This window comes from Somniosus microcephalus, chromosome 13 (assembly GCF_052327205.1).
Source record: "Somniosus microcephalus isolate GS21.2 chromosome 13, FLI_Smic_1.0, whole genome shotgun sequence".
In the NCBI taxonomy this organism is placed as follows: domain Eukaryota; kingdom Metazoa; phylum Chordata; class Chondrichthyes; order Squaliformes; family Somniosidae; genus Somniosus; species Somniosus microcephalus.
The window spans coordinates 54,468,339-54,482,277 of NC_140999.1; the positions used below are offsets into that span (position 1 = coordinate 54,468,339).

At 48.4% G+C, this 13,939-nt stretch overlaps 1 protein-coding gene across 1 annotated transcript in view; it reads left to right on the forward strand.

Annotated features, from left to right (window-relative positions):
• LOC147108325 (receptor-type tyrosine-protein phosphatase delta-like) overlaps positions 1-13,939 on the forward strand; it is a 620,473-nt gene that overhangs the window by 410,655 nt on the left and 195,879 nt on the right. Inside the window, exon 17 of the mRNA XM_086004913.1 lies at positions 297-414. Coding sequence (XP_085861039.1) covers positions 297-414 — 118 coding nt within the window. The remainder of the gene's footprint in view (positions 1-296; positions 415-13,939) is intronic.

Consider the following 13,939-nt stretch of genomic DNA (forward strand, 5'->3'; position numbering starts at 1 on the left):
TGTCTCCAACTGGCACTGTGCCCAGTGGCCTGGCGTCTCTGGGGAAAGGAGCTGAAGTCTGAATGCCGGCCAAAGTTAGCGGCTGAAGCATGAAGTAATTTCAACAGAATCCTAGGATCAATATTTGGGACTTCTGGGATGGTGTCTGTGCTAAAAGGGTTCTGCTCCAAGTTTTTATTTGCATGTTTATGTTTCTTAGTTTGAAGGTGTTCATTTTGTACACGGGACTGTTTAAATTCTTTGAATTTCACCAATTTAGATTCCTAATTATCTTCTCATTTAAAAACAATTTGTAGGAGATGGTCATCTCTGGGCTGCAGCCAGACACGACGTATTCCATCACCGTGGCAGCCTACACAACAAAGGGCGATGGTGTACGCAGCAAGTCGAAGCTCGTGGTCACCAAAGGTTCAGGTCAGTCTCCTGCCAGAGTAATTGCGTCTTCGACCCGGTGCACTTGAAGCAGTACAGGGCAGTACAGCTTAGTTGCTCTTGCATTTAACGTCTTCTTTTCCATCCTTTTTCCCTTCTCCTGCTTTCATTGCCCAAGTGACGAGGTGTGAGCCTTGTCTGTTAGTGTCATCAAGCTATTCTCCCACGGAGGAAAATCTTGTCCTCACTAGATGTCTGTACGTGCACACTTCTGCCAGGGGTCATTGGACAGCATTCAGGAGCAGAAACTGATTTTACCCTCCCTATCCCAGGGGCTTTGCGACCGATTGTAGTGTTCCTACCACCATCATCCCAGGTGACAGCAGCTAACTCAACGCTGACTACATTTGAACCTTGCTTCGTGCTCTGCATGGTTCAGCCACTCACTGCCTTATCATATTCTATTCACTAACTTACATGGTAAATCTTTATGGTGAACAGGCATTTCTACAATTGTCTCAATAGTTGTTGTTAAACAGGATTGTTAAATGCCTGAAAGGAAAATTGAAGTCAAGGCATTGAGTCTAAGATAAATGGGGATGGATATCACTGAGGCTCTGATTCCAGGGGAGGGATGGAAAACACTGAGGCCTCATGTCCAAGAGGGAGGGAGGGAGGGAGGGATTTGGCCGCGTTTTAATTCTGGGGGCGGGTCAGCTGGTTTCCGGGTTCCAGTCCCTCCCCCAGCTGCCTCCGCTCTGCAGACGTGATTTTCCCTCGATTGGCCTTGTTAAGCCTGCCCTGCGGGCTAACTGGCCAATTAACAGGAAGCGGGTCTGATGATGTAATTTGATGATGCGTCATCTGCCAGTTTCCTTAAAGGGCCCATGCACAATTTTATTTTGACAGTTGTTCTGTCAGTGTTTGACAGCATTGAGGTGCTGCAAACACTGACAATCACTGCACAAAGGTGAACACTTGCACCCAGGCTCTCCAATGACTCCCTCCATATGCTTATGGAGGGAATCACAGCACGCAGGAAGGTTCTCTTCCCTTCCAAGGGTGGAAGAGACCTCCCCAGGACTCCAACTTACCATGAACCTCCACCCAACGCCCTCTATCTACTTTATCACTCCCCCATCTCACTAGCCACCCCTCACACTCACCCTCATCCTACTGCAAGCATACCAACTAACAACACACAAGGGTAGGCACTTGAGAGGTTTAGCCAATTTCCATGGGAAGTTTCTGGTAATATCTTTTTCCATAAGTGCCCCTTATTGGACAGATCTGAGCACACATTGAGAAGTGTCTTACTGAGTTCCAGTGATTGTCCAGTCATAACACCCCCCCCCCCCCCCGGCTATAGTGATGTGTGTGCTTGGAATGGCTTGGACATTAAAGGGATGCTTCACGGTGCTAGTGTGGGATGGTGTCAACCTGGTGCATCATGTGGCAGCTAGGGTTTACTGCATCAAGTAAAGAAAATCTGGCCATGGTGATGCCATCGCTGGCCTCCCGGCCAGCAATTTTAATCAGGGGCTGATGCCTGTGTCCAGTGCAGCATCAGGTGGGTGAAGAGGAGGTTGGCGGTTGTGGCTGGTTGTGGTGCTGCCACGGCTGCTCTTCCTCCGAATCTGATGACCAGGATGAGAGGATATAAATGGTTCCCATCCCGTTGCTATAGATTTCAGTTGAGGCAAGAAGCTTGCAAGCGCACACTCACAGTGGCCTGAAATTATTCCAATCAGATCACACTGCAGATGGGTATCAGCTTGAACAGTCACAAGGTCAGTAGATTTGCAAAATCTTAGCCCAAACCTCCAACAACAAAGTTGTTACATTTGAACGTCAGCCATGTTACAGGAGCGCTTTTAAAGTGCTGCACCAATAATGACTAAAAATCATGGCCACGAGAAACTCGTCTCGAATAGATAAGGGAGAACCAGTGGATGTGGTGTATTTGGACTTTCAGAAGGCTTTTGATAAGGTCCCGCATAAGAGATCAGTGTGTAAAGTTAAAGCACATGGGTTTGGGGAGAAGATACTGACTTGGATAGAGAACTGGTTGGCAGACGGGAAGCAAAGAGTTGGAATAAACGGCTCTTTTTCCGAGTGGCAGGCAGTGACTAGTGGGGTACCGCAGGGATCGGTCCTTGGACCCCAGCTATTCACAATATATATTAATGATCTAGACAAGGGAACTAGATGTAATATCTTCAAGTTTGCAGACGACACAAAGCTGGGTGGGCGTGTATGCTGTGAGGAGGATGCCGAGAAACTCCAGTATGATTTGGACAGGTTGGGTGATTGGGCAGATGCAGTATAATGTGGATAAATGCGAGGTTATCCACTTTGGTGGTAAAAACAGGAAGACAGATTATTATCTGAATGGCAATAGATTGGGAAAAGGGGAAGTGCAACGAGACCTGGGTGCCCTTGTGCACCAGTCGCTGAAGGTAAGCATGCAGGTGCAGCAGGCGGTTAAGAAGGCAAATGGTATGTTGGCCTTCATAGCGAGAGGATTCAAGTACAGGAGCAAGGATGTCTTGCTACAGTTGTACAGGGCCTTGGTGAGACCACACCTTGAGTATTGTGTGCAGTTTTGGTCACCTTATCTGAGGAAGGATGTTCTTGCCATGGAGGGAGTGTAGTGAAGATTCACCAGACTGATACCTGGGATGGCAGGAATGATGTATGAAGAGAGATTGAGTCGATTAGGCTTATATTCGCTAGGGTTTAGAAGAATGAGAGGGGATCTCATTGAAACTTATAAAATTCTAACAGGACTAGTCAGACTAGATGCAGGAAGGATGTTCCCGATGGCGGGGGAGTCCAGAACCAGGGGTCACAGTCTAAGGATAAGAGGTAAGCCATTTAGGACTCTGATGAGGAGGAATTTCTTCACCCAGAGAGTGGTGAACCTGTGGAATTCTCTACCACAGAAGGCAGTTGAGGCCAACTTATTAAATATATTCAAGAAGGAGTTCGATATATTTCTTAAGGCTCAAGGGATATGGGGAGAAAGCAGGGACAGGGTACTGAATTTGGATGATCAGCCATGATCTCATTAAATGGTGGAACAGGCTCGAGGGGCCGAATGGCCTACTCCTGCTCCTATCTTCTGTGTTTCTATGTCTCCTTGCAGCTGGCGTGTTTCTGACAAGACGGGAAACAGGAGCCAGAAGCACGAAAATGGGAATCTACTATAAAAATAGGATTAGCAAGGCAGTTAACAGGCTCTTAATTACCTGTCTCACGGGTTCCCGTCGGGTCACCCGACACTCATGAAAATCGGGTGGGGGCGGGATGGAGGCGGGTTGGCAGTCTGAAGCCATTTTTTCCGATTTTCGCTGCCGACCCACCGCCTCAGGGCTATTAAAATCGAGTCCTTTGTGTCCAAGTGGTGAATATCATTGAACCTCACTCTACTTTAGATCAATTTCTGTATTTGTTTACAGCGCTGTTGCTACTAAGAAAGTGCCTTATTACTGTTTCATGGCAGGGGCTATTTCCTTGTTACCGTTTCTCGGGGGGGCTGGGCAAAGGGAACAATTGCCCTGTTACTGTTTCTGGAGAAGGGATATATTCCCGTTAATATTTCTTGGGGGAATGTGTTGCCCTGTTACTGTTTTTGCCGGGGGGCGGGGGTGTTAGTCCTCTGTTTCTGGATTCGGATGAGGAACTATTGCCATGTCCCTGTTACTGGAAGGGAGGCTACTGCCTTGTTACTATTAATGTCGGGGGAGGTAGTTATTACATTGATCGATCCACAGTAGTTAAACTGTGAAGGTGTCGAGGGGGTTGTGGGGGGGACGGTGTTCTGTGTTTAGTGCGGAGGGGAAATATTTAGATAGGTTTATATTTTGTTTGCCGCCGCTGGAATCAGCAGTACCTCAGGACTGACAGCTGGACAGCTGTTACACATGTGCAGGATGCAAGTGAGAAATGAATCCTCATGTTTTATGCAGCTATAAAAGAGGGACTGCAACCCAGCCTGCGAATATTCCACAGAGACCATCTGTCCCACTTCCTGTACAGCTCTCCTCGGTGCAGTGGGCAAGAGCAGACCTGGGAGGTTGCAGTCAGCGAGTGTGGGCTTGATCCGTTGGAGATCTTTGGGTGTTAATTGAAGGAACATTACCCTAGAAATTACGGTCGGGGATAGCAGGTGACAGACGCCGAATGCGTTCGTATGACGTTCATCTGTTAGTTATTTTAATGGAGGTGCTAACCCAGTTAAAATAAACAGATTAATGCCTGCATTAAAATAGCAGACAGAAGAATTTCATACCAACGTGTTAAGCAGTCATCAGTTAGTACTGTCAACAGTAATTTCTTGCTGACGGACCTTATCCCACCTGCTGTGAGAACAGTGCTGGCTACTAACTGGCATGGAGCCAAATAACTGGGATCACTTCAAGCCATCAGCCCTCCAGCAAGTAGCAGAAATACTTTTCCTCACAATTTGCTGATGTTTTCATCCATAAGCTTCTTCCCCCTCCCCCCCCCCCCACCCCCCCCGCCCAGATGCGTGCAGACTACCATTGTGAGATGGTGAGATCCCAGGTAGGGCAGTGGATTAACTGGGTGGAATTGTCACTATTTCTGCACACTACAAACTGATTTAGCAAAAAACACATTTTCAGCAGCGTTTGGCAAATACTGATGTGTGGATTTCACACGTGCGACAGTAACTCTAAATAATAATCACATGGAGACAAAAGGCAGCAGGTGAGATCGAGCAGGTCCAATAAAACTTATTAGAGCAAAGCTTGACAACCTGCTGTGTAAATATTGGCAGGTCACCTGTTGTTATTTACAGCGTGCAGCCAGTTTTAAAGAGGGGGGCCTTTAATGTCTGGCACCGTTTGTATTGTGGCACCCTGTGTGGCGCTAATGGAATTGTTCCCTTCCTCCAGAGCCAAAGCACTTCCAGCATAGAATTACATAGAACTCAGAGCACAGAAACAGGCCATTCGGCCCAACTGCTCTACACCGGGGCTTATGCTCCACACGAGCCTTTCCCTCCCACCCTACTTCAGCTGGTCCGCAAGAAATGCAAGTGAAGCGATGAGACTAAAAATGACGAGGAAGAAGGCAGACCCTAGGTACCTTATTCACGAGTCACATAAAAAGAAAGCCTTGCATTTATATAGCGCCTTTCACAACCACCGGACATCTTAAAATGCTCTACAGCCAATGAAGTACTTTTTGAAGCGTAGTCACTGTTGTAATGTAGAAAACGCGGCAGCCAATTTGCGCACAGCAAGCTCCCACAAACAGCAACGTGATAAGGACCAGACAATCTGTTTTAGATGTTGATTGAGGGATAAATATTGGCCAGGACACCGGGGATAACTCCCCGGCTCTCCTTCGAAATAGTGCCGTGGGATCTTTTACGTCCACATGGGAGAGCAGACGGGGCCTCGGTTTAACGTCTCATCGGAAAGACGGCACCTCCGGCAGTGCAGCACTCCCTCAGCACTGCACTGGAGTGTCATGGCATGCTGTTAGGGATTGTTTCTATCTGGAAAATTGCTGAGAACAGATCAAGAGGAAGACAAATGAAGAAAATGGCTGGATGTGAAGGAATAGGCAGATGGAACATTAGGGGCTGGTACAATCCACTGGCCACCAAGCTTCAGAGTAGAGCAGGAACACAAGAGTAAAAATTAAAGTGTGATATTATTGTATAAACACTTAATGGGCTTGTATTAAACTCGCCTGTCTGCCATTTCAGTGGAGAGGTGCACCTGTTGGTTTTAAACGGGTTACATACCTCAATTTAAATGGTGGCGAGAGGAAGTGATATACAACTGCTAACCGGTCGTAGGATAACATTACCAACAGTAATTTTCAGACTACAGACAAACCCTGTAGAACCTGCTGCCCCCACCCCCCGACATCAGCCACAATTCGAGGGCACACTAGTAAACTCGCAGGTAGTGCAGTGGTTCCTGGGTTGCTGCAAGTCCCCTTACCCGCCCCACCGTATAAACAGGACAGATTCTGATTGCTGGCTACTGCTAGCGGTTCCACAGTGTAAATGGGTGATCGTACAGTTATTTGAGCAATGTACAGGCAGTGTGTCCTGGGGAAATAAAGAAAGCAGAAACTGAAGGTAGCGGGCAATTTGTGACACTAAATACTATGAAGTTACAATATGGCTAGTTGATTGTCAATAAAAAGCCTAATTCAAATATAATATATATTTTTGCATCTGTGTGCACTTCCTGTCAACATTTTCCATTATAAGTTTCTGTGACAACATTTATAATGGAAGCTGCCTTTGTTTAAGTGGTCACACTGTAATTACATCCTGGTGACAGTACAGTGCCTCAACTGGTAGGAGGGTGTAATTAAAAGAAAGAAAGAGACTTGCATTTATATAGCGCCTTTCACGACCGCCAGACGTCTCAAAGTGCTTTACAGCCAACGAAGTACTTTTGAAGTGGAGTCACTGTTGTAATGTGGGAAATTACAGCATGACAGGCTTACTTCGGCAGTTTCTATTATTACTATTGACACGGGAATTTATAACTGAAACGCATGAATAAGGACAGAATGTATGACTTTAAAATGGGAACCAATTAAGTTCTCACGCCCTGGTCCAATTATCCCCCGCCTTCTAACCCCGTTTTACCTTGAAGACTAATCTTGGTCTTGACTCCCCATGTGCGACTGTGTGTGTGCTGTTTTTTTTATATCCATGCACACAATAATAATTAAAGTCCTTGCAATTTTTTTAAAGATGCAATCCAGTTGATTTAAATTAAGCCATCTCATTATAAAGAGGCCCAGGAAAAGGAACAGCTGGGAGAGGAACATTCCATTCCAGTTGCCCATTAATCTCTGGTAATTTGCCATGCTATAACAAATTCTCTGTATACTAACAATTATTTAAGCCCCGTGAATGCAATGTTAGTTTACATAGCAGATGCTGTCACTTCACTCAACCCTCCAGTAAAACATTGGCACTTTGTTGTAACACTTGGTCTGTACTGATGAACATATTTCCTTCTTGTAAGCACAATCTTCAGTGCTTTCACTTTTTCACACCTCATTCAGTGTGAGCTGAGTCAATGTGGTCCGACAGCCATCTATCTATTCAGCCCACACTTTCTTTTTACTCCTGTCCTTCCCTGAATCTGCTGGCTCTTGTAGGTGAACCACAAACGTGGGGTACCCTCAGGTACCTCACCCGATTTTGCCACTCTTCTTGTGTGAGTGTAGGTGGGATATTGAACCATGGCAGGAGTCATAATTGACCTAGCACAGCAAACTCTCCTGCAGGGGTCGTTTAAAATGAACTGGGGCGGGAGCTGTAGCTGATTCTTCCCTCCTCCTGACTGGCATCCAGTGCCTCCTGCTGTCGATTGCACTTGGGTGGCCAGTAGGCAAGAACAGGACTGGGCTCACCATCCTGTCGACATCCATCGGCCAGGTCCCCACAAAAGGCTGTGGGCCCCCATGTACCCATTCAGTGGGCCCCTCCCCTCCGTCCCCCCGGTCAGTGGGCTCCTCCCCCCCACCCCCGGTCAGTGGGCCCCTCCGCCCACCCCCGGTCAGTGGGCCCCTCCCCTCTGTCCCCCGGTCAGTGGACCCCTCCCCCCACCCCCGGTCAGTGGGCCCCTCCCCTCCGTCCCCCGGTCAGTGGGCCCCTCCCCCCACCCCCGGTCAGTGGGCCCCTCCCCCCACCCCCCGGTCAGTGGGCCCCTCCCCCCACCCCCGGTCAGTGGGCCCCTCCCCCCACCCCCGGTCAGTGGGCCCCTCCCCTCCGTCCCCCGGTCAGTGGGCCCCTCCCCCCACCCCCGGTCAGTGGGCCCCTTCCTCTGTCCCCCGGTCAGTGGGCCCCTCCTCTCCGTCCCCCGGTCAGTGGGCCCCTCCCCTCTGTCCCCCGGTCAGTGGGCCCCTCCTCTCCGTCCCCCGGTCAGTGGGCCCCTCCTCTCCGTCCCCCGGTCAGTGGGCCCCTCCTCTCCGTCCCCCGGTCAGTGGGCCCCTCCTCTCCGTCCCCCGGTCAGTGGGCCCCTCCCCTCCGTCCCCCGGTCAGTGGGCCCCTCCCCTCCGTCCCCTGGTCAGTGGGCCCCTCCCCCCACCCCCGGTCAGTGGGCCCCTCCCCTCTGTCCCCCGGTCAGTGGGCCCCTCCTCTCCGTCCCCCGGTCAGTGCATTCAGGAGAGGTGAAGAGAAAATTGGGTGGCAAAAAATAAGGGAGAAAACAAAAGATGCAAAATAGCCATTTTCTTTACCGCTTTCTAACCTACTCTTTTTTTTCCTCCTCCCTTCAAAAAGTATCTAGATGAATGTCCAACCCTTGCACACAGCCTGTTGTGTATGTAATATGTGTGTTACTTTGAACCTATGGACAGGACTGCACTACTTGTTGGGCGTAGTGATACGCAGTACCACTCCTGGCCATAGGGGTATAAATAGTACTGTGGGTACTGATCTCCCCTCAGTTCCCGCCTGTGGGCATGAAGTAAAGACCTACGTATAGTCCCTACCTCCAACCAGTAAAGACCTGTTTTATTGTTACTGATTAAGTCTGAGTATTAATTACTTGAACAACTCACAGATTTAACACTGGCGACGAGTCTGATTCGGACCCTGCGGCAGTCACTCCACGGCAGCTTCGTCCACAGCCAGGACGTTGCAGAGAGGTTTCCACCCTCTCCACCCCACTGGAAGACATCCTGACCTCGGAGCCTCCATCGGCGACCGTCAGCTTCTTCTCCAGCTTGGTGGTGGGTAAGCCGTTGTCTGAGCCGGGCAGCGACGCGACAGGCAGTCGACCGCATTGGCCGCACGAACGGGGCTGGGGGAGCTGGAGGAATAGGGCGCGAGAGCCGCTTCGAGCGGGAGGCGTTTCAACGGAGCGATCGCATCTCCTGATAAGAGCTGAGAGCCGCTTCGCGATCCAGCGATCGCATCCGCTGATAAGGGCCGCACTCGGGCGATCGCGGCGAAGATAAGGGCCGCACTCGGGGGCTGAAGGGAGACGGCGTTGGGGGACGGGTGAAGACCGCCAAGCGCGGGAAAACCGCCATTTTGTGGGCGGAGGACGACGGCAAGAGCGGGAAGCCGCCATCTTGGATAGCAGTAAAAAAAAAAAAATCTGAGAAATTGCAAATCTACAATGCCTAAACACGGGAATATTAGCACCTTTGATAGTGACCTCAAAGATTGGGCCATATATGTTGAAAGAGTAAAAAATTATTGTAAGGCCAATAAAATTCGTGACCAAGATAAAGCTCTAACATTATTAAATTTAATGGGTGCGAAGACATACGGGCAATTGAAACACCTGTTATCACCAGATGAACCGGCGGATAAGACGTTCGATGAGATTGTTACTGTCCTGAAAGATCATCTAAACCCCACGCCGCTGATGCTAGCGGAACGATTTAAATTTTACGACAGAAGGCAGCTACAGCATGAAAACAATGCTGATTATTTGCTGGAATTGCGTAAATTAGCGAAATATTGCCAGTTTGGAACGGGACTGACAGAGGCACTTCGAGACAAATTTGTGTGTGGTTTATTTAAACAGGATACACAAAAGCGACTGCTCGAGGAGAATGAGCTGACGCTTGAGAAGGCGGTCACTATGGCAGCAGCACACGAAGCCGCAGCGAGAGGCACGGCAGTAATGCAGCTACGGTCACCGGAGCTCAGTGCACACAAATTGGGTGTGAGTTCTGGCAAATGTTATCGTTGTGGAAAGACAACGCATGATCAGAACCAGTGTTGGTTTAAAAACCAAGAATGTAGAACTTGTGGTAGGCTTGGACATATAGCTAGAGTATGCAGGTCAGGGAAGAAGACCAGCAACAAGAAGTCACCGCAAGGAAAATACGCAAAGGTACACAAGGTGACCGAACAGGAGTCCAATTCAGACGCTAGCAGTAATGAACTGGCTAGCTTAAGCTGTAATGAACTGGCTAGCTTAAGAGTACTCAACGCTGGTAAGGGTGCAGACCTCCAGACAATTTGGGTCACTCTTCAGATAGAAGGAGTCCAAGTAAAACTGGAATTGGACACTGGATCGGCATTGACGGTCATAAATAAGAAAGATTACGGAAAGTTATTCCAACATATTCCCCTACAGGATACGGGGATTATATTGGAAACATACACGGGGCAAAGAGTGTACCCCATCGGGAAAATAGAGGTTGCAGTGGTCCACAAGGGCGAAGACAGTCAAATAATGGACTTATATGTGATATCTGAAGGAGGTCCTCCACTACTAGGACGGGAGTGGATTAGGAAAATGAATATGGACTGGCATTTCCTACAAACAATAACGAGTGAGAACTCGGTGAAGATAGTCGGCCCAGACTCTGGAACGGATGATGGTAAGCCCAACTCAGGTGCAAAAGACAAAGTTTCAGCACAGAATTCCACTGAGCAACAACAACATAGTTTAACTGTGGATTCTGAGTCTGGCAAGTCTACTGATGTGCCCATTTCTGAGGGACACCGGGCTCGAACTCAACTCCATTTCAAACTACAACAGCAATTAGAACAAATGCTTCGCCATTTTGAGCAAGAGTTGAATGCAACGAAAGAGTTCTTTGATATAGAGTTGGAGAATCTGGAAAGACAACAGAAGCAGCTGATGGAGAAAATGGAGCAGGAGCACACAAAACGTCTGATGTCAGAGGAGTTAACGGTCAGCCAACTCCTGCATATGCTGAAGGACAGGACTCTGAAATGGGAAAAACTTGAACACGAACTTCAATATTCAAACGAAAGGGGTCCGGAGCTCTCAAAGGTTATTGGAAGAGCTGAGGTGGCAACACAGACTGAGATGACTGCAACAGAGCAGCCCTTGGATGCCAAAAGTACGCTGACTCACGTCAACGTAGAACAACAGACCGCTGAAACAGCTGCTCCGGTAGAGGGATTGAATAGTCCAATCAATCAATCTCCAAAAGAAGTTGAAGTAGTAAAATCTCAAATGAGGTCATTAGTAAACGACTTGCTGAAAGCCCAGAAAAAGCTGGATGAAGAGGTACGCATGAAGAAGTCTCTTCAGGAAAGATGTCTGGACTTGGAACAAAAGCTGGCTAACGCCCAGCTGGGTATGGAGGAAATAGAAGACCCTCTCGCTGGCCTAGATCAGGACGACACCGAATATTACTATGTCCTGTCCTGCCCAACTTGTAACTTCGACTCCCACCATACAGAAATCATGGAGGAGCACCGAAAGTCTACGGAACATCGGGAGAAGGTGGCTCTACTACGGAAAAAGGAGGAAGAGAAGGAGGAACTGCGCATGCAGCTGGCAGCTGACAGTGGAGCCCAGAGAGTCTCCAAGAAGCAGAAAAGGAAAAGTCGAAACAGAAGATGACCCATCTGAACCATTATTACCTCTACCAGATCACACACGTGGTCCCTCCGAACGGAGCCAATTCAGTTCGGAAGTTCAAACTGTTAAATCCATGGAAGGACTATTGAATGAGTCACTCCAGCAACGTGAACCGACTCCACCACAGAGATTGAATCTGTGAACTGTTTTCCGCAGAGACTGAATCTGTGATCTGTTTTGACATGAAGTTATCTATGTATCTATGTTATTCTGTTATGTAAACCTGAAGTTATATATGTATATATGTTATTACGTTATGTTAAATGGGGAGATGACTGTAAAGCTAGGAAGGGAGGAATGTTGTGTATGTAATATGTGTGCTACTTTGAACCTATGGACAGGACTGCACTACTTGTTGGGCGTAGTGATACGCAGTACCACTCCTGGCCATAGGGGTATAAATAGTACTGTGGGTACTGATCTCCCCTCAGTTCCCGCCTGTGGGCATGAAGTAAAGACCTACGTATAGTCCCTACCTCCAACCAGTAAAGACCTGTTTTATTGTTACTGATTAAGTCTGAGTATTAATTACTTGAACAACTCACAGATTTAACACAGCCCTGCTCCAAGTCCTTGGCCTTGTCATTGATTTGTTCACTGTAGTGAGATTGGAATTGGCCGGCCTTAATATCTTGCCGGCACATTGTCTGCCTGGAGCTGTAACCCACATTGCATTTGGAAGGTGTTGATTCAGAGCTGCCTCTTGGGTTGTGCTCTTGTGGGTTTGTTGCTGACTCGCACATCATGGTGTGGAAGTAGTAAACACGTCCAGGTAACGGCTGCAGTCAGACGCTTGGCTGACTGTTGGCTTGTTGGTGCTTTGCCAACAAATGATTGTGACAGGAACAGATTGGAGCTGCAGTTAAACCAAGGAGCTTAATGAAACCGAGCTCTTGTGGTTGTTTGCTGTGCATTCCCTCAATGTCACAGCCTGATTTCATTCTGTGCAGTCAAATGTCCTCCAGCGCAATGGGCTTCAGCAAGGTGAAGAATGACCCAAAGGCCCAGTTGACAAATTCAGTGTTACGTATGGACATCAGCCATGCAGAGCAGAAAGGTGCTAACTATAGCACCCAATTCATGCTGCGTTAGCTCATCTCAGCCAGGGTTGCGAGACGGAGGCTATGTTAGGCCTCAGCCCCCTGAGTCAGGGAAAGGGAGGGAGAAATTAGCCAGGCTCACCACTCCCGATTGCTGTCCAGTGACTTATTCTGGCAAGTGCCTGTGTGAGGATGTCAGGCAAGGGCAGGATCCAGCTTTACTGCAGTGCCACTGCATGGTTGAATAGGAACAGAAGTAGGCCATTCAACCCCTCGAGCCAGTTCCGCGTTCAGTTAGATTATGGCTGATCTGCACCTCAACTCCAATTACTCGCCTTTGCTTCGCTTCCATTTTTTGCCCTAGATTTATCAGTCAGTTTTGAAAATTGCAATTGACCGTAGCCTGCTGATTACTGTCTCTGCTCACCCACCAAGTGGTGTGGTGCTGGAGGGTGACTTATACCTGTGGGACTCCCCTTCCTGTTGCCCTAGCCAGAGCAGATGAGGACGACAAATAATTAGAACGGAGGGTGGGTGGGGGAAGGAACAACAAAAAATAAAGTCAGAAAAATAAGCCCATTTCGACTTGGAGTAAAAGAGTGGACATTCCTGACCTAGCAACGTTTACAGACCAGAATTCAGTAATTAGCCCAACAACGAGGCTCGAAGTCTAATTCAGCACCAACTGTTCCGATTTAACTCGTGGAGGCAGCAAGTGGTAAAGTGTTGCAAGGCACCATGGAGTCAAGAGATGGGAAGTGACCTCCAGGTCAGCAACCAACCAAGGCCAGAGCCGTAATAGAGTACCAGAGGAAAGGGCCGCACGCCAGTCAGAAGCTTGTGATGGAGAGTGCAGCGGAGAATGGGGGTTCTAAACACTGCGGCATTAAGGATGTGAGGGCAGCTCTGGATACAGCAGCAGCTTGAGAGATCAATGTTGATTTAAGCTGGCTTTTCTGTGTGTTTAAATAAAATGACAACTGTAACTATGTTCCTTGGTGCAGTTAATTGATTTCAGATAGAAGTGGAAATTCTATGACAGAACAGTCCAAAGCCGGGAGATAACTGACAGACGCCATGCAGCTCCTCTTACACCAAGGCAGGGCTGCTGGATTCAGTCCTAATGACTGACTGATTCTGGCACCAGTCAACTCA